Source organism: Mesocricetus auratus, unplaced genomic scaffold, assembly GCF_017639785.1.
Source record: "Mesocricetus auratus isolate SY011 unplaced genomic scaffold, BCM_Maur_2.0 Super-Scaffold_15014, whole genome shotgun sequence".
NCBI classification, from domain to species: Eukaryota; Metazoa; Chordata; class Mammalia; order Rodentia; family Cricetidae; genus Mesocricetus; species Mesocricetus auratus.
This window is the reverse complement of record NW_024429186.1, coordinates 60,296,450-60,317,400: the sequence shown is the minus strand read 5'-3', so window position 1 is coordinate 60,317,400 and position 20,951 is coordinate 60,296,450. Positions and strand designations below refer to the sequence as shown.

General features: G+C 40.9%; 1 protein-coding gene across 12 annotated transcripts in view; it reads right to left on the bottom strand.

Moving 5' to 3' along the window:
* Ralgapa1 (Ral GTPase activating protein catalytic subunit alpha 1) overlaps positions 1–20,522 on the bottom strand; it is a 202,448-nt gene extending 181,926 nt beyond the window's left edge. For all 12 annotated transcript variants that reach the window (XR_005876329.1, XM_040743064.1, XM_040743065.1 and 9 more), the window contains exon 1: positions 20,396–20,522. Coding sequence is in view for 11 of the 12 variants with exons in the window: in XM_040743064.1 (XP_040598998.1) it covers positions 20,396–20,501 (106 nt within the window). In the remaining variant the exon portion in view is untranslated. The remainder of the gene's footprint in view (positions 1–20,395) is intronic.
* Between the last annotated feature and the right edge of the window lie 429 nt (positions 20,523–20,951).

The following is a 20,951-nucleotide window of genomic DNA, read 5'->3' as shown; positions in this document are numbered from 1 at the left end:
ATACCCTATGAAAAATAAAACCTCAGAAAGGACAGATGTGAAGTAAAACCCTCTGTTAGAAAGTATCTCTTAGATAACACTAGAAGCACAAGCAAGGAGAGAAAACATAGGAGAGAAGAAGGTGGCACAGGGCAAATCCAATGCTACATAAAGAAAAAAAAAAAAAAGAAACTGGCTTGTGTATTTCTTTTTGTATGCCTCAAAGAACACTATCAAGAAATTGAGAAGAGTCTCCTTACAGAATGGAAGAAAACATTCGCAAACTTTATTTTAACAATATTAACACTGTCAAAAAAAAAACCACAGTTAAAGATGGGTAGAATATTTCAATAAGACATTTCTCCAGTGATTTATACAAATATTTCAATAAAAATATGCACATGAAAATGTTTGTCACCATTAGCCACCAGAGAAAAACACCAAAACCAAAATGAAGGGCTGGGAATATTACTTTATAGCAGAGCACCTGTGTAGCATGCATGAGGTCCTGGGTTCATCTCCAGCACAAAAAAAGAGGCACCACTATCCATTACAAGGCTATACTCAGACTAAACATGAAACAAGAGTTGGCAAAGATGTGGGAAATTTGAATTGTGCATTGCTGCTAAGACTATAAATGATGTAGCTGTTTTAGAAAATGATTTGGCAAGTATTAAAAAATGTTAGAGAATTACCATATGATCAAAAAATTCCATTACTAGGATACAATGCTACCATATTCATAGCATACATCATCACTCATAATTGTCAAACACTACAAACAGTTCGAATGTCCATAATTTGATGAAAAGATAGACAAAATGTAGAGCATTCAGATAACAAATACCATGTATTCATAAAAAAAGAATGAAGTACTGTTTAGAACACTGTGCAAAGTGAAAAAAGTCAGACACAGAGAACAATACATGTTTGATTCTGTTTATATGATCTGTCCAGAACCCTGAGATGGAAAGTGATTAATAGCTGCCAGGACAACCCGGTATAGAAGGGACAGCACTGTCAGTAGGTACAAGTTTCTCCTGTTTCTTCTTTTAATCTCTTCTAGCTCTCCTAATATCCAATGCCTCAGCTTCCCAATGAACTTTATATATTTTATGTGAACTGGTATTTTATATGCATGTAATTATTTCCTTAAGACAATAATAATGAGGATGGACACAACATATGGTGGCTTATCCACAAACCACTCTTTCAGGAAAGATACTGTAATGGTAGACAAAGGCTTAGAGAGATGGCTCAGTGAGGTTGTCAGAGGCCTAAAACTGTAATTATAGACAGTTGTGAGCTGCCATTTGGGTGCTGGGAATTGAACCTGGGTCCTCTGGAAGAGTAGACAGTGCTCCTGAGCCATGTCTCCAGTTCCAGCAAATACTTTAAATCAAATAAAGTGTTTGTATATGCAAAATTTTGTGTATATGCGTGTACATTTAAATATAAATAAGACTTGTATAAAGTGAAAAGCAGATGAACTGTTCTATGTTCTGTACCCTATTTGATAAGTTCAATAATCGCATGTTTGGGTGTTATGGTATTATCAAAGTGAGATGCACCTCTCCACACATTCAAGTGGATGTTTCCCTTGTTGCAGATCTGTAATATGCTACCAGCACATGTGTATCAGTTTAAAGACTATACTTGGTGTCCCCGGAGCATTAACCACAGAAGGAATGGTACAATTTCAGTGTGTACGCTGAACAGCGCTGACAATGGTACCAGAACAGAGAATTTCTGATATAAATTCACAATAAAACTAGGATTTTAGCCGGGCGGAGGCAGAGGCAGAGGCAGGCAGATCTCTCTGAACTCAGGTCCAGCCTGGTCTACAGAGTGAGTTCCAGGACAGGCTTCAAAGCTACCCAGAGAAACCCTGCCTCAAAAAACCAGAACAACAAACAAACTAGAAATATAAAAAGAATAATGGCATAGCCGGGCGATGGTGGCACATTCCTTTAAGCCCAGCACTCAGGAGGCAGAAGCAGACAGATCTCTGTGAGTTCGAGGCCAGCCTGATCTACAGAGTGAGCTCCAGAACAGCTAGAATTACACACACACACACACACACACACACACACACACACACACACACACACACACACACACACGCGCGCGCGCAACCCTTCAAAAAGTACTGGTCAACTACTTTCCTGTATTCATTTCTGTGTTCTTGCCATTCATTACCTTTGCCCAACTGCTGTTCCTTAATGTATACCTTCTGAATTCTAATTATCTATCAAGGCATAGCTCAAATGCCTCCGTCCTATGAAGGTAGTATTTTATTTAATACTTGCCTTTTCCTGTTTCTCATATGACTCTACATTACCAAGCCATCACCTCTTCTAGTCCTGCCAACTGCCCAGAGCATGACTTCTTAAATCCATCATTTTTAAACTTAGTCATATACATAGATGGCTACATTTCTTAAACATGGCTTTCAATTATAATTTCTATTTATGTTCATTAGTGTTTTGCCTGCAAGTATGTCTGTGTGAGGATGCCAGAAACCATGGAACTAGAGTTATAGACAGGAGTGAGTGAGCTGCCATGTGGGTGATGGAAATTGAACGCAGGTCCTCTGGAGGAGCAGCCAGTGCTCTTAGCCACTGAACCATTTCTCTAGCCCCTCTTAAAAATGTCTGATGAGAAATGGCATGTTTATTACTTTCTAAAAGGCTTACATTAACAACCTACTTGCTTCTAGAAAGTCCTAAGAACACTTGTTAGAAAGATGAACAGGAACCTTAAGTCTATGGACTTAAAAGAATCCAGACAAAACCAACAAATTCCAAACAAACACCACTTTAGCCTGGTTATTCTATTTTGGTTTGGGTGGAGAGGAAGGGTAGCAGTTGTGTGACTTCCTTACATTATCTGAACTAAAATACCAGTAGTCAATTTTATTTCCTTTGTTTTCAAGCATAAATGCATCATTTTTTAAGTTGCTAATTTTTACCAGACACGTAGGACTCATTTATTTTTTAGGAACAAATCCTATTACTTGACTGAGTAGCATATAACATCTATTCTGGGTTTGCCTGGCCAGAACCCAGGTCTTGAAAGTGCTAGGTATATATTCTACCTTGAACTACGAGCCCAGTTCTCTGATTTAAGTTTATCATTTTAAGAATCCAATTAAACTTCAAAAAATGCCTCAAATTCCCCTATAAACCCTGTGGTTGAAATGTATTTTTTGTGCAGTCTCTAACTGTGTGTGAGGTGTTGTTATAACAGTTTCATGGACAAATAAACTAAAGATTGGAAGCATTAAGCAATAAACAACTGAAATGAGAACCCGTCTTCTGCTTTCTCTTCCTGTCTAATTAGTCTTCAAGTCTGCTCAGCGGTTAATTACTATCTACCATATGAAGCTAGTTTAGAGCCTATCAGATATTGAGTAATCAAAAATACTATTGTTACCAATACACGACAGCTGCTTTTTTTTATAAAACTATTCACTCTAAAAACTTACCATGAACACAGATAGATTCTTTACATTTGCATGAAAAGCTTACTTATTTAGTAATTAATAATGATTGGACATCTAATTCAAGGTAGAGCATGTGTTAACAAGTGTGAAGTCTTAGCATGCTTCCCATCAAAAAAATTCTAACAAAACTCTAGAAAAATAATATTGAGCAGAGCTAAATTCTGAAATCAATCTGCAAACTATTACCATCAGGACTTATTCAAAAATTTCAGAGGGTTTTGTTTGTTTTGTGGCAGTGAGGCCTGAAAAGGGCTTGGTATACAAGGTTCAGGTCTCATGATATATACTGGCACTGTATATCCCAAGCCCAAGTGTTTTCTTCTTCAATTTCGTCTAGGAAATAAACAGTAACCCTTTAGAGATAGGATCTGACACTGTAGGGAGGTCTCGCAGCCTTCCACTGTAATAGTAGTCCTACTTCTACCTCTAAGCGTCCTGACTTGTCAATTTTAACATTTTCCCAAAATGTAACTGTTTTCAGCTTTGTTTTAAAGGTATGCAAATATCTTTGGTGAAAAAAATAAAAAAATTTAATTCTCAAACTTTAAAGAAACTTAAATAAGTGAATAGAAAGTTCCTTAATACAGTAGAAAGAGAGCACATACTACTAATGTCTGTATCTTCTCTAAACTAAATAAATCTGTAGATTCAATGTAATAATAAAAAAAAACTGAGTCACATCAAGCAGAGTGGCACAAACTTGTAAGGCTAACATAAACTTGTAAGGCTAGCAGGAGGTGAGGCAAGGGAATTTCCAGTTTGAGACCAGTCTGAGCAATATAGTAAGATACCTTGTTTGAAAAAACAAAACATCCAATCAAAGCTTGTCATAGAAGTTAGCCATCTGATTCTCAAATACATATGTTAGAGAGGAAAAAACCGAAACAGCCAAGAAACTGCTCTTAGCTTTCTGTGACCGTCTTCCAGAAATTACAGCCTAAAACATCAAAAGTTATTCTCTCAAACACACCTAATGCCCAGAGTCTGAAATCAATGGACTAAAATCAAGGCACTAGCAGTGCCACAGTCTTCCTGTAGAAGCTAGACAGAAGAAATCAGTCCATCCTGTCTGTGGTAGAAAAGATCTTAGGACACAAGGAGTTTGGGATATGGTGAATATTTTTTGCAGATTCTGCTTTTGAGATTAGGAAGCTGGTCAGAGCTAAACCCTGGAGTGGGGGTGGAGGTCATCAACAACTCAGGGGCAACTTAATCAAGGATTGCATACAGGTGGAAGAAAAGAGACCTGCAAACAGAACACTGAAAGCACTAATTCTGAAGGGACCGCCTAGCTACAGAAGACAAGTCTGCAAAGGTGTAATCCATGAAATGGAATGGACTGGTCGTGGTGGCACCTCCTCAGCACTTGGGAGGCAGAGTCAAGGGGACCCTGTGAGTTTGAGGACAGCCTCCTCTTACAAAGTGAGTTCCAGGACAGCTAGAGCCACATGGAGAAACTCTGTCTCAAAACACACACACACACACACACACACACACACACACACACACACACACACAAAGAGTGACTAGAGGTGGAGAACTCAGAGCACTGAGAAAGCAACATGTATCCCAAATCATGGGGCATTTTCAGATGAATGCATAATGTAACAGAAGCAAAAGAGTAATAAGACAAAGACGGATGCTGGCTTCCTCAAGCATGGGAGAGTGCCACTCATTAAAACAGGATACAAAGAAATCTGATATCAAGGAGAGAAATGGGATTCAGATCAGCTAAATGAGCTTTAACAAAATGATACCACTACATTCCTCATTTTTTAATGACTCAACTGTATCACTCTGGCTGGAATGGTAAGATCAGATCATTGGATTGTTTAAAGCTAAGCATTTTGAACTTCATCTTCCTGACGATGGGGATCCATTAAAGCTTTGAGAACAGTTGCTGTAACATCCTCAGTAATGTACTATAGAAAAACTGTGATACACCACGTGAAATTTCAGAAAGGCAAAAAGATTCTCATAAGGAAAGCAACAAGTAAACTGCTACAAATTATTAAGCAAAAAAGAATAAACATTTAAATAAAAATAGACAAAAATGGTAAAGTGCTGTCACACAAGTATGGGGCTCTGACTTTGGATCCCCAAACCCATGTAAAAAAGCCAGGGACTGTGCACTTATAATTCCAAAACTAAAAATTCAGAGACAGGAGGATCCCTAGGGCTTTTTAGTCAGCCAGTCTGCCAATCAGTGAGCTCCAAGCCAAATGGGAGATCCTGACTCAAAGATAAATACATACATACATACATACATACATACATACATACATACATACATACATAGGGAAAACGCTTGGGATATTTCATTGACCTCTGACCTCCACCATATGTACACATGCACACTCATGCACTTCCACCCCTATACACACAAACAAAAAGAGCAGTATTTAGCTGAAGAGGCAATGTAAAGATGTCCCACAGACCAGGTGTGGTGGCACAGTCCTTTAATCCCAGAAGCAGAGGCAAAAGGTCTCTGTGACTTTAAGACCATCATGGTCTGCATAGGGAGCTCCAAGACAGCCCTCCTTTTGAGACCTCATACAGGTCTCAAAAGGGGGGAGGGAGGTCCCCTACATTTCAAACTCTGAGGTCCCAATATAAACTTACCCTTTTCTACCTATCATTATAGATAACATTCCTGTCAACTGGAGGAAGGTGACATCACTTACAAAAAATATAAATACTAATCCCTTATTCTATTTTCTCCAAGATCTATTTCTATAGTATGAATACTTCAACAAAGGTACTATATAATAATTATGAGTACATACACATAACATACATAAATTTCAAACTAAATTCTAAAAATGTTTGAAAGCCAGTCATGGTGCAATGCTAGGGATGACAAGGCAGGGACATCTTAAACTCAAGGCAAGTGAGTAAAACAGAGACAGAGAAATGCAGAAAAGGAAGGTTTTAGTTAAAAACAAAGAATTCTCTCTGTTCTAAGACACCAAAGACTTGTAACATGATCTTTCTCTTTTCACCTGTGCCACCAAGGAATTTAAGAACCGAATTCAATGATTTATGGCTGTAATCAGCTCATCTCTAACCGGATAATGTTTCTTCACATAGTGACTATTTAGTTGTTCGTTCTCTAATTATTCAACCTACACTTTATTCATTTCTTACTTGGATGATAGTGCAAAAATGGCTTTCTATATTTTAAACAGCTTGTTGTATTAAGAACATTAACTCGCCGGGCGGTGGTGGCACACGCCTTTAATCCCAGCACTCGGGAGGCAGAGGCAGGCGGATCTCTGTGAGTTCGAGGCCAGGCTGGACTGACAGCCTCCAAAACAATACAGAGAAACCCTGTCTCAAAAAAAACAAAAAAAATATGAATATAACCGAAAAGCTCATAACCAGGGATGAGAAAAAAAAATCTTAAAAGCAGTCATAGGAAAAGAAATGATATGTTTCATACAAGATAGGATCCAGATGAAAAAGACTCATCAGAAACATTGCATTCAGGGAGACAGTGAAATAAAATATTTAAAGACAAAGGGGGGAAAACAAATCCATAAACCTAGGATTCTAAACAGAGCAAAGCTATCTTCCAAAAAGTATTAAAGGCATTCTTATATGGTGGTTTATAATCTAATAAAGCAAAGTTAGTCAACGTCAGAAAGACTAAGCAGAGGCTCTCTGTGAGTTCAAGGCTACCTTGAGCTACATGAGAGTGAATCCGCCTAAAAGGAGAAACAGAGCTCACATTTTTAATTCCAGCACTTGGGAGATGGAGACAGGAGTGATATGGCTGGTGGAGAGAGGAATACAAGGCAGGAGGAAACAGGAATGCATTGGAGTCTGAGGTTTGGTGAGCAGTGCAGTCTGGAGATGCAAACTGAGATTCAGTGGATCACCCCTTTGGTCTGAGCATTGGTAGAGGGGACAATGCTCAAGTGAATGGCTGCCTTGCTTTTCTGATTTCAGCTTGAACCCCAATATCTGTCTCTGGGTTTTTAATTAATCATGCTACATGTTGTCATTAGCAGACAATCACCATAGAGGAAATGTTAGGTTATTTTAGCACAAATATAATTATACAGACTAGACATAGTTTCTGTGTGAAGGAATTAATAGTACTGAAATGATACTAAATGGAGAAATGTGTAAGACTTTTGTCACTTACATATCTTACAAAGGCTGGGGTGTACCTCATTGGCAGAACATGTGCCAAGCATTCGTGAAGCCCTGGGTTCTATCCTCAGCTCTGAAAAACTTCTAAAATCCTACAAAGATAACTATTTGCATAGATAAAGTAATATAGCACTGGAATTACAACATATAGGTAAAACATGATAACAAAAGCATAAATGCTCAAAGTGGGGAAATGGAACTGTACTCTTGTAAGGGTCTTAAAAGCAAACTGGTATAATATCACTTAGATACATGCAAGGAACTAAACGAAAGGGAGAGGAAGGAAAGGGGAAATATGGGAACCAAAGAGGCCAAACAGGAAACAAAAAGCAAGATGACAGACTCAAACTTGATCATATCAATAATCACATTACATTCAATAATTCCAAATTTGACATTAAAAGGTGAATTACTAGGGTTCTTTTTTTTTTTTAATGTCTCACTTGGGATGATGATGTACTCCTGTCATCTCAGCATCCTGAAAGCTGAGGCAGGAAGAGTATTTCAAGTTTAAGGCCGGCCTAGGTTACATGGTTCAGCCTGGGTTAAACAATACCCTGTCTGTAAACAAGCAGTCAATCAACCAAGTGGGGCTGGGGCATGTAGCTCAGACAGTGGAGAGTTTGCCTATCTAGAATGTATAAAGCTTTGGGTGTGATCCTCAACACCACATAAACCAGGGATGGAATCCCATGCCTATAGTCCCAGCAGCCAGGAGGTGGAGATAGAAAGATCAGAAATTCAGTATCATTCTCAACTACATAGTGAGTTTGAGGCCAGCCAGGAATACATGAGATGCATCTTGTCACATCTATGCACAACATAGGTCCTGGAATTCTGAGTAGGGGTGACTAGTGAATGAAGAAATGACAGACACACAGACACAGAAAACCTGGGAAATTGGTGGTTTGAACTCCCTGTTGAGAGCACAGCACCCCAGAAGCTCAGTGTGTTACTACATATAGTTGAACAGGGAGGCTAGTTACTGCATACAGCTGAACAAGGAAATGCTTAGCTCATCTCACTTCACGCAGCCTCTGTAAGGGAGAAGTCTTCAGTCCATAAACATCCAGGGGAAGAAAGCTATGGTGGAGACTTTTTTGCGCACACTGTCAACATCTATACACAGATCAGAGAGAGGCTTTACCATCCCTCTAAGCCTCACCTAGAAAATACTTTGCCACTCCCATGGATCTAAGGTATTGGGGTCCTTGACTTGACTGTACCCAACACATTCACTCAGGACTTCATCTCCTCCCTATACTGGCTCAAAAAGAATTAATTGGCGGGGGGGGGGGGGGTTGTCAACCAAGTAATAGAAAACCCATTTTAAATATATAATATACTAAAAAGATGGGAAGTTTTTACCATGCAACACTAATCAGATGAAAGCAAATGGGACTATATGAATAGCAATGTAAAAGTGCTGGCTACCCACACCTGATAACCAGAGTTCCAGAGCTCATGTAAAGGTGGAAAGGGAGAATCAACTACCACATGAACATTGTACCACACACACACACACACACACACACACACACACACACACACACATTATGATCTAATAAAGCAATGTTTAAAAATTGTAGATGATAGGACAAAAACTATTACTGATATAACAGGGTCCCAAACTTTAGTAGGCCCCAGACCTTAGCACAACTAACTCCATGAAGAAATACCATTCAAGTCATAAAACTCAGAATGTAGACAGTACCACCTGCCACAATGAAAACAAAGACCTAATCCATTAAAGTCCATAGCTCTGGGAAAGTGTCTAAATGTACTAATCTTTGTTGTGGAATATTACTTTAACTAGGCAAAGATGTGTTAAATTTGTTTATGCTGCGGAATATTACTTTAACTGTATAAAGGTGTGTTAAATTTGTTTATGCTGCATTTGTTTGATTAAGGATGTGTGTTCAATTATGTAAAGATGTGTTGCATTTGTTTCACCTTGCCTGCCTAAGGCACCTAATTGGACTAATAAAAATTTGAACAGCCAATAACAAGGCAGGAGAAGGATAGGAGGCCTGGCAGGCAGGAAGAATAAATAGGAGAACTCTAGGCTCAGAAGAAGAAAAGAGAATGAGGAAGAAAGAGAGGAAGTCGCCTGGGACCAGTCAGGCAGCCAGACACAAGAGAAGCAGTAAAAGTAAGATAAACACAAGGAAAGAAACAGATTAATTTAAGTTAAAGAAAAAAAAGCTAAACAGAAATAAGCATAAGCTAAGGCCAAGCATTCAAAGCTATTAAGTTTCTGTATCATGACTTGAGAGGCTACAAATGCAGGCCTTCTTTTTATAGTTCCATTTCTGACTAACTGTTGTCATTAACTAAAGTATGTCAGCCTAGAACATGCTTTTTTGTGCTTAAAAGCTCACCCTGAGAAAGGATCAGTGCTACACTGGGATCCTGAACACCCAGTGTAGTTAATGCCCAACTGATAGAAGAGTATCTGTTGGCTTAACCCTGTATCCAAGCAATCTCCTCTGGAGGATACCCCACGACGCTAGTAGTAAAGGGGCCACTGCATAATGATAAAGGGATAGTTTATTAGAAAAGAAATAACAAGCCAGGTATGGTGGCACATATCTGTAATACCATCTGCTTCTGAGGTTGAGGCAGGAGAACCACTTGTGCCCAGAAGTTCAAGTCCAGCTCGGACAATATAGCAACACTCTCAAGGGAAAAGAAATATTTCACAAACTTAAATGCCATGTTATGAATCACATTCATTGGAGGATAGGATTTTTGTATTTGTTTTTCTCCCCCTTTCGATGTTTTTCTTTGTGGTGTTGGAGATGAGAGACCAGGGTCTTAAATATACTAGGACTCTACCACTGAGCTTCACCCCAGTCCATGATGTATTATTTTGTTTTGTTATTGTAGAGTTTGAAAAGAAACACATTTTAATCTACTTATTTTGTGTATATGCACTGTGGTAACACCATATGGGCCCCAGGGATCAAACTCAGCTTGGTGACAGGTGCCTTTACCCACTGAGCCACAATTTGTTGCTTTGAGACTGCCCATTGCTAACTTGAATTTACTGTATAACTCAGGCTGCCCTGGAACTCATGGCAATCATTCTCCCTTAGCTTTCTAAGTGCTGGGATTTCAGATGTGAGCTACCATGCCTAACTAGCTAGCTTTTCCCCACCTCCTCCTCTGAAAGTGTTCCTATGTAGCCTAGTTCACAGTGGAACTTGCTTTAGTCTAGGATGGCCCCCAACTTTAACCTCCTGTTCATGCCTGGCTCCGGTAGAGGCCAGAAGAGTATTGGGTCCACTGGAACTGGAGTTACAGGCATTTATGAGCTACCAGATGGAATCCAAGAAATGAACCAGTGTCCTCTTGAAGATGGACCAGTGCTCTTAACGGCTAATCCTTCTCTCCAGTCCCACCCCCTCACCCCCCCCAACCCCGTCTCCAGGTATCTTAAAGGTTTAGGTTGTGAGTTGTATCATGGCCTTTTGGTGAAGTATCTACTGCACAAGGACTTCAGTTTGGATTCCTAATACCTACAAAACTGGGTGTGGTGGCTTACAATTGTATCCCTAGCACTGGTAGGTAAAGGGACAGGTAGAGTCTGAGCACTTGCTGGCTAGTCTAACTAATCAGTAAGGTCTGTCTCAAAAAATAAGAGATAAAGAGACAATGATGACCCCGTCGCCCCCCCCACACACACACACCATTTTTCTCTCTTCTTTCTTATAAGAAAAATGTCTTCCACATTAACCATTCTGAGTAAGGTAACCCAGATACAGAAAGACAAACATCGTATGTACTCATTCAAAAGTGGATATTATGACATAGAGCAAAGGATTACCAGCCTATAATCCACAACTCCAGAGAAGCTAGGAAACAAGGAGGACCCTAAAGGAGACATACATGGTCCCCTGGAGAAGAAGAAAAGGACAAGATCTCCTGAGCAGATTGGGAGGGGGGGGATCAGAGGAAGGGGAGGAGGGAGGAGAAAACATGAGGAAGCAGGAAGGTTGAGTAGGGGAAAGAATAGAGGAGAGCAAGAAAAGCCATACCTTAATAGAGGGAGCCATTATAGGTTTAAAAAGAAATCTGGAACTAGGGAAATCTCCAGGGATCCCAAGGATGACCCCAACTAAGAATCTAAGCAATAGTGGAGAGGCTACCTTAAATGCCCTTTCCCTATAATGAGATTGATAACTACCTTAAATACCATCCTAGAGCCTTCATCCAGTGGCTGATGGAAGCAGAGGCAGACACCCACAGCTAAACACTGAGCAGAACTCCTGGGATCCAGTTGTAGAGAGGAAGTGATGAGCAAAGGGGTCAAGACCATGCTGGGGAAACCCACAGAAACAGATGACCTGAACAAGTGGGAGCTCACGGACCACAGTCTGACAGCTGGGAAACCGGCATAGGACCAAACCAGGCTCCCTGAACGTGGGTGTCAGTTAAGAGGCCTGGTCAGTCTATGCGGCCTCTGGCAGTGGAACCAGGATTTATCCCTAGTGCACGAATGGACTTTGGGAACCCATTTCCTATGGTGGGATACTCTCTCAGCCTACATACAGAGGGGAGGGCCTAGGCCCTACCACAAATGATGTGACAGACTTTGATGATCCCCCCATAGGAGGCTTCAACCTCCCGGGGAGTGGATGGAGGGGTAAGCTGGGGTGTTGGTGGGGGGCATGGGAGGGTAGAGGGAGAGGGAACCGGGATTGGTATGTAAAATAAGATTGTTTTTAATTTAAATTAAAAAACCTAAAACAAACAACAACAACAACCAAAAAAAAAAAAAACCCTACATAGCATCAGTGTTTCTAGCCAGTTCAAGGCAAGTAAAAGGGAAAAAAAAAAAAAAAGGAATAAAGCACCCAAATTGGAAACAGAAATAAATAAAAGAAAACCAACCAATGGAACCCATCAAGTGGGGAAAAAGCAGATCTCAATGTGAAGAGTTGGCTGGGTAAATGAGAATACTGGTTATTTTCCTAGAGGACCTGAGATTGATTCCCAGTATCTACATGGTGGCTTATAGCCATCTGTAACTCAGTTCTAGGGGATCCAACGTCCTTTTCTGGCCTCCTCAGGCACCAGGCACACAAGTGACACATTAATACACATTCAGGCAAAATGCACACAAAATAAAATTATTTTTAAAGTCAGGATTTCCCTAAACTAACATCAATCAGAAATAAATACCAGGATAGCATTTTGGGGGTTTGTTTTTTATTGGTTTTGTTGTTGTTGTTGTTTGAAATGGAGTGTTACTATCCAACCCCTGCTGGATTGGAACTCAGAGATCTGCCTGCTTCTGCCTCCCAAGTGCTAGGATCAAAGGTGTGTCTAACTGCCTCAAATAACATTTTATAAGAGCTGCAAAAGTAGAAAATAATTGCAGTCTGACCAAAGATCCACAAGATGATGAAACAATGCCACACTGCTGAGAAAATTAAAGAAGCCCCACGAGAAACACATTGGTTCAGGATCAAAACATTTTAAAATGTCTTTACATTTTCCTGGACTCATGTCCAGACTCAACAGTTCCAGTCAAAATCCCAAATGCTTTCTGTTTTGTTTACAAATGTTTTAATGTTATTTTATGTGTGTGGGTATTTTGCCTGCATATGTCTGGTTACTGTGTGCATTCCTGGTGTCTCCAGAGACCTTAAGAGGGAATTAGAACCCCTGGAAGTAGAGTTACAGATGCTTGGGAGCCACTGTGTGTGTGCTGGGAACTAAATCCAGGTTCTCTGGAAGAAAAGCCAAGGTTATTCATCACTGAGCCATCTCTCCAGCACTTTGATTTTTTTGTTTGTTTGTTTGTTTGTTTGTTTGATGGTCATACACTATGTTGCCCAGGATAGGTTTGAAGTAGTTGCCTCAAATGATCCTCTGGCTTCAGCCTCCTAAGTTGCTGGACTACAGATAAGACTACAGGCATGTGCCGCCATGATACACTGGACTTAACCAGTTAATCTTAAACTCACATGGAAATACAAAGAGTCTGGCACTTCAAAAGCACAAGCAGCAACAAAGTAGACCTCTGAAAATACAAAGAAAAGTTGGAGAACACTAACTATATTTCAGGATTTATTTTAGTTACAATAATCAAAATATTGTGGTATTGGCACTAGCACAAATAAAACAGATCACTGAAACAAAACAGAGTCTAGAAATAGGCCCACACATATTTAGACAAGCAAATTTTAACAAAAGCACAAGGGCAATTCAGTAAAGGAGGACTTAAACAGAAGTCTGAGAACAACTTGGTATCTCTATATAAAGACTAGGGTGGGGAAGCACCCTACAACACACTTTATATCACATCTACAAAGCAAAGGAAATTTAAGATGAATCAAAGACCCAACTGAAACCTAAACCGGTATCACTTTTAAAAGCATGTAAGAAAATACGTAACCAGCTGGGTGTTGGTGGTGCACGCCTTTAATCCCAGCACTCCGGAGGCAGAGGCAGGCGGATCTCTGTGAGTTTGAGGCCAGGCTGGACCGACAGCCTCCAAAACAATACAGAGAAACCCTGTCTCATAAAACCAAAAAAAAAAAAAAAAAAAAAGAAAAGAAAATGGATATGATTTTTAATTAAGCTGAAGTTTTGGTTTTGGTGGTCCTGCTGGGGATCAAACCCAAGAATTTATGCAAGGTAGGCAAATATTCCTGTCTGTGCTAGATCTCCAACTCATAAAACATTTAATCAAAATTAAGGATGCTAAGGGCTAGAGAGCTGGGTCTGCAGTTAAGAGTACTGGCCACTCTTGTAGAGAACCAGGGTTCCATTCCCAGCGCCAATATGACAGCTCACAAACATCAGCAACCCCAGTTCCAGGGGACCTGACACCCCCTCCTGGCCTCTGTGGACACTGCATGTACATGGTACAGAAACATACATGCAGACAAAACACCCATAAACATGAAATAAAAATAAGTTTTAAAAATATTTTCAAGGGCTGGAGAGATGGCTCAGCGGTTAAAAGCACTGACTGTTCTTCCAGAGGTCCTGAGTTCAATTCCCAGCAACCACATGGTGGCTCACAACCACCTTGAATGAGATCTGGTGCCCTCTACTGGCATGCTGAAGATTGTATACATAATAAATAAATATTTAAAAAATATATTTTCAAAACAGACTTAAAAATGTATATTCCAATGAAAATACTAAAAATTATATAAGTCAATAAAACTTTCTCTATAAAAGGTAAGAGAATGAAAAGATAAGCTGCAATATGCTGGGGGAGAGGGTTCTTGGCAAATCATTTAGTTAATAAAAACACTTGTATTCAGTGGCTGCGATGCTGCTGTAAGTAGAGACCTGACTAAGCCTGAGGTCCTAGTTTTGACCCCGAGCACTGAGAAAAAAAAAACAGTAAAAACAACAAAGCAAGTCCACACACACACACACACACACACTTGTGTCTGGAATATATAAAGAACTTTAAAAACTGAGTTAGAAAGCAAAACAAAAAAATTCTGACGAGAGCTGAGGAGACAGCCCAGCAGATGAAGCACTTGCCATACAAACATGAGGACCAGCATTCAGATCCCAACCCTGGAGCTTGGAAGACAGAGACAATTAATTTCTGGAGCAAGCTGGCTTGCTAGACTAGATGGTATCAACAAGCTCTGCATTCAATTTAGAGACCCTGCCTTAAATAAGATGAGAATGACCAATAAATATTCATAACCTCAACCTTCTATCCTGCACATAATCATGTACAACACACACACAGATTTTAAGAGAAACTTTACCCAAAAAGTTACACAATGGAAGGAAGCACATACATACTATCCAACAGACATGACTAGAACACATATTACAAATGCTGAAATGAAGAGGATGGGCCACACAGCTGTACTAATGTATATATGGAGAAACTGGTACTCTCAAGCTACTGAAATGTTTGACAATAAAAAAAGAGAATGGCAGTTTCTTTTGTTTTGTTGAGGCAAGGTCTCTCTTTCTATAGCCCAAGCTACTAACTCATTAAGTAGCTTCTACTAGACTCAAACTTGAGGCAATTCTCCTGACTCAGCCTCCCAAGGGCTGAGATTATAGGTACTAGCTACTGCACCTGACTTGGCAAGTTTCTTTTCTTTCTTCCTTCCTTCCTTTCTTTTTTCTTTCTTTATTTTGGTTTGGTTTTTCAAGACAGGGTTTCTCTGTGTAGCCCTGGCTATCCTAGAACTCAGTGTAGACCAGGCTGGCCTCAAACTCAGAGATCCACCTGCCTCTGCGTCCTGGGTGTTGGAATTAAGAGTCATGCACCACTACCACCACCCAGCTGGCAAGTTTCTTAGATGTTAAACATACCACTGCCACATGATCCAGCCATTCCATTCCTAGGCATCTATCTATCCAAGATGAAAAGTATGCCTATCAAGTATACTTTGCAGCAGCTTCACTTGTAATAGCCCCAAACAACCCACATGTTAATTAAGAGATAAGTAGAAAAATAGTAGACTACAACTCAAGAATAAAAACACAAACCACTAACACACCAGAGTGCAACACAGGTAGGTAGTAAAGTTTCAGTGCAGATGTGGAGAGCAGACTGGGACTTGTTCAGGGACAGATGGGAAGGCATACGTTAAGGAGGAAGGGGAGCATGGAGAAACTGTGGGAGGTTAAGGACATATCCATTACCTTATGTATCTGGCTACAGGCTTTTGTTGCTTGGTTTTGAGGGCAGTAGTAGAGATTGAACCTGGGACCTCAAGCATGCTAGACAAGCACTCTACCACTGAGCTACAGCCTCAGCCCTCTTTCTCTGTTCTTGTGTTGTGGAGAAGATAACTCTAGGGCCTTTGTACCGTGCATGCTTTCTTCCTGAGTGACATGCCCAGCCCCTAGCTATATTTACCTTGTTTGGGTAAGTCTAATATTGATTTCAGGAGGTACCTCATGTCAAAATTACTGTACAAACTTTAAATATGTGCACCTTATTGGACGACAACTATACCTTAATAAAGTTGTTAAAATGTCCTAACAACAATTCAGTGCTTCTCAACCTTCCTAATGCTGCCACCTTTAATACTTTTCCTCCAACCTCCAACCATATGGTGACCCCCCAACCGTAAGATTATTTTCATTGCTACTGGTATGAAATGTAATATAAATATCTGATATGTAGGATATCTGATATGGGACCCCTGTGAAAAGGAGGTTGTTCAATGCTCCCAAGGGGTTGCAACCCATAGGTTGAGAACCAGGGCAATAATCCATTCTTAGCTACATAAGCACTTATATTTTTTAATCCAGATGACTGAACTTCCAACTTGCCACTTTAAGTAGAACAAACTACATTATCAGAATATGCATAATATGCCAAGAACGATATTAATCACTTTACACTTTAACCTTACTATCGTTATCTTAAAGCTACTAGTTATAAAGCAGAAGTGGGAAGGTTAAAAAGGATACCACAAAACTCTAGAAACCAGACAAGGCCTGTTCTTTTTCTGCTTAACCCTTTTAGTACCTACAGATCAAATACTTGATATCATCAATAAAACAGCAGATTTGAAATCTGAATCCATCATGAGTTTTTGTTTTGTTTGAAGACAGGGTTTCACCATGTTGCCCTGGTTGACCTGGTACTCCCTATAATAGCTGAACCCCAAAGTGTCTTAACTTGTAATCCTCCAGCCTCAATCAACATCGGAAGCGCAGTACCACACCTGACTAAAATCGGTAAATTTAACTGGAATTCTCACTACATTGGAAACACATGCCAAGCAAAAGGTTAACATTGGATATTTAATTTTTTATTTTTATATAATTTTAAAGGAAAAAGAGCCCTTTGATTTTTACTACTGTAAGGAATTATTTAAAAATGGAAAGTGGGCTGGAGAGGTTGCTCAGTGGTTAAAGACACTGGCTGTTCTGCTGGAAGACCTAGAGGTTCAAGTCCCAGCACCCATTTGGTTGCTCACAACTATCTGTAACTCTACTTCCTGAGGATCCAACACCCTCTTCTGACTTCCTTGGGCACCAAGCACACGTGTATTGTGCAGACATACATGAAGGCAGAACATTAACACACATAAAAAATAAAACACATTTTTAATGAAAAGAGCTGAAGAAGACATCTTCAAAGACTTCCAAATGTTGACCACTCTTCCAGACCTCGGCCCTGTGAGTAGGGATCTGTACAGAAGACCACACTAAAGTAGCTATAGAACAGGAGACAGGTCATGCCTGGAAATACTTTTTCTAAGGGGAGGTTGCTATTTTATTATCTGAATGTACAGAACTCTCCTATAAATATCCCCAATGAGTAGCACTTCTGTTTGGTTCAATATGGTTTTGTGTATATAGCCAACTAAGTAGTTTCCTCATTGTATTTACTTAAATCCATACTTATTTACAAAAAGGCTTTAAAATGACTCTTCCAACTACAAAATAGAATACCAATTGGCAAGTCTCTAAGTGTTCAACTTTGTTTACTCCTCTCAGTCATTTTCTTAGAAATGATAGTAATCTTATTTTAAGAAACTATAAACATTTAAAAATACAGAATATTCTACAAAATTTAAACTTTGAAGCTGAAATGTTGCTCAGTAACAAAGTGCTTACCAGCACACTTGGGCCTCAAGTTCAATTCCTAGTCCTGAGACAGAGGGAGAAAATTTAAAACCAAGCTTAGCATTATAACAAGGTCTCAGATCCTGGTATTCTGACACTTCAAACTTGACACTCACAAACTTGTTGTGAGAGATTTTTTCCATTCATTTAGCAGTGTCTAGCATACTATATCTAGTAGTAAGGCCTCACATAAGTGTTCCCAGACACGGTCACCTGTCTGGTGTTGGCAAAATATGTCCGAGTAAGCACCACGGTTCTACAGCTACTGTAGTGTAGTCTTCTATTCTCAAGGCACAGGCCTATAAGAATGTTCAGCATCTGAAAGTCCTGAAAGATGTCTTCCCCAGTGATTTTTATTGTTTCAAAAGAGCCCTTAATAAAGGAAAAAGGGTTTTTTTTTTCTTTTTAAGTATAATATTTTCAAATTGAGGAAGCTAGTTCTACAAAATATTCAACATGACTATAATGCATCTCATGTTTCCCAAGTTAGGAAACACACACACACACACACAGTGTGACACACACAAAACCACAAAAACCACATGCCAAAGAAATATGAAGAAACCACTCCTCAATCAACCGTGGCGGTTAATTTAAGAAGTTGCAATGCCCTGGTGTAATTCAGCTTTTTAGTTCTGCATTTATGCAGTCCACAGCTTGTCTCAAGTGAGTGTCAAGTTCACTACGTGTCCAGCTTCACACTGCCATTATTCTGTAATGCATCTACATTCTCGATGACTTTGTATGTCTCAGTCATATCTTCTCAGACAAATCTTGGTTCAATGACAACTCCAGAATGAAAACGTTAAAAACCTTTGCCATATTTAAATGGTTTACATAAACTGGGTTTAATCCCTTTCTATTTAAACCACAGGAGTAAGTACTTTGATAAGATTAGCTGTCATTTATGTAGGAAAGATAAAAAACAAATTAAGAGACACAAAATCTGGGCTTCATTTGTGATTTGGTCTCACATAAGTTTAGTAGAAACATGACTTAACCTTTCTCATTTGTACAAAAAAAAAGGCAATAATATCTCTATTTGTAGACACTTTGCAAAGATTTATTATAGTAATTCATGTGAAATCCTTTGTAGATGGTAAGCGTCACACAAATGTTGGGTGTTATTAGTGGTGTTAGTCACAACACATTAAGGAAATATATCCCTGACACAGACACACCAATAATATGTAAGTCACTTTCCAAAACAGACAGTCATTAGGAAGAATGCTTGAGACGAAAAACTTTGAATTCAAATTCAGGCATGTCGGCTCTAACCTATTATTATTATATACATGAAGTTATGCTATTATTCTATACATGAAGCTGGCCAGCTTTCCTTTTCATCTCAAATTTCATCAAAACACAAAAAGTACAGAACTAAAAGTTCCATAAGTTCCCTTATTAACATTATCTATGACCAAGTAAGTATCCAAAACCCTCATTTAACATTATATCCCAAACTCAGCTCGGTTCGGTCTTCGGAAAAACTCAAATTGAAGACGGTTGACAGCAAGAAAACCTTAATGAAAACTGAATTCGGTACAGTGCTCGAGCATCTTGCTCTCTATAATTACTTTTCCTTCTAAAGGGCAGCAGATGAAGAACAGGGTGTATTAAGAGTAGGGCGGGGTCCTCTCCCACAAGTTTCAGGAGCCACCCACTTCCCAAAGAGGTGTAACTGCTTCCTCCAGGCCCTCACCTGCCAAAAAAACTTGAAAGACTACGGGTTACACCGCCCGAGCGAGCCTTTTGCTGTTCTTTCCACTTGGGTGGGGATGGCAGTAGTCATCCGGCACACACACTCTCTCTAAACACCATTACCCACAACACCAAGTGTCCCTGAAGTCTCATCAAGGACTTCAGTTTCTAGTCTGACGCTCCTTTTTATTTTTAAAAAAAACTCAGACCTCGAACGCAAACGTGGGTCTCTCCGTGCGGGCGCTGATTGGTTTGTGCCAACTGCCGAGCGGCCCCTTCCCTCGCCGCCCGCCCGCCCTCCCTCCCGCGCGTGGGCACGGGCGCCGCCGGCCCTCCCTCCGACCGCGCCAGGTCGCGAGGGCGAACCCCGGAGCTCGCGGGGTGGACGGGGCCGGGCAGCGAGGCCGAGGCGCCGCGCCCCCCACCCACCCAGCCCCTCACCCCGGGGGTCGCTACTCTCCTCACCGATGACGATGCGCAGGTGCTTGAGGCGGGTCAGCGCGTCCTTCTTGGTGTCCAGCACCTTCTGGGTAGACTTCTTCACGTCCCCGTGCGGCTTCTTAGAAAACATCCTGCGGCCGCCGCGGCCCCTCCCGACCGGGTCCCGACGGCCCAGCGCAGGCGGTGGGCGGGGAAGACGCTAGCCCCGGCGGCTCATGCGCTCCTCCGCCGCGCGGGCCCCGCTGCCAGGCCCGCCTCGCGCCGCCGCCGCCGCCGCCGCCGCTGCACGGAACCTGCGGCCCCGGCTCCAATATGGCGGATCCGCCCGGCGCGCTGCAGCGAGGAGGAGACGCGGAGCGGCCGCCGCCGCCGCCCAGGCCGCGGCTCGGGCCCCACAGCCGCAGAGATGGAGCGCTCGGCCGCGGCGCCACTCCTCTCTCCCTGAGGCCCCCTTAAGGTTGAAGCGTCTCTAGCAGCTTCAACCGCGCAGAGGCCGAAACCGAGCCGTGCGGTGATGGAGTTTCACGACTCTGCCGTCGGTGGCGAACGGTCCCCGTGGCAACCGCCTTCTGACGTCAAG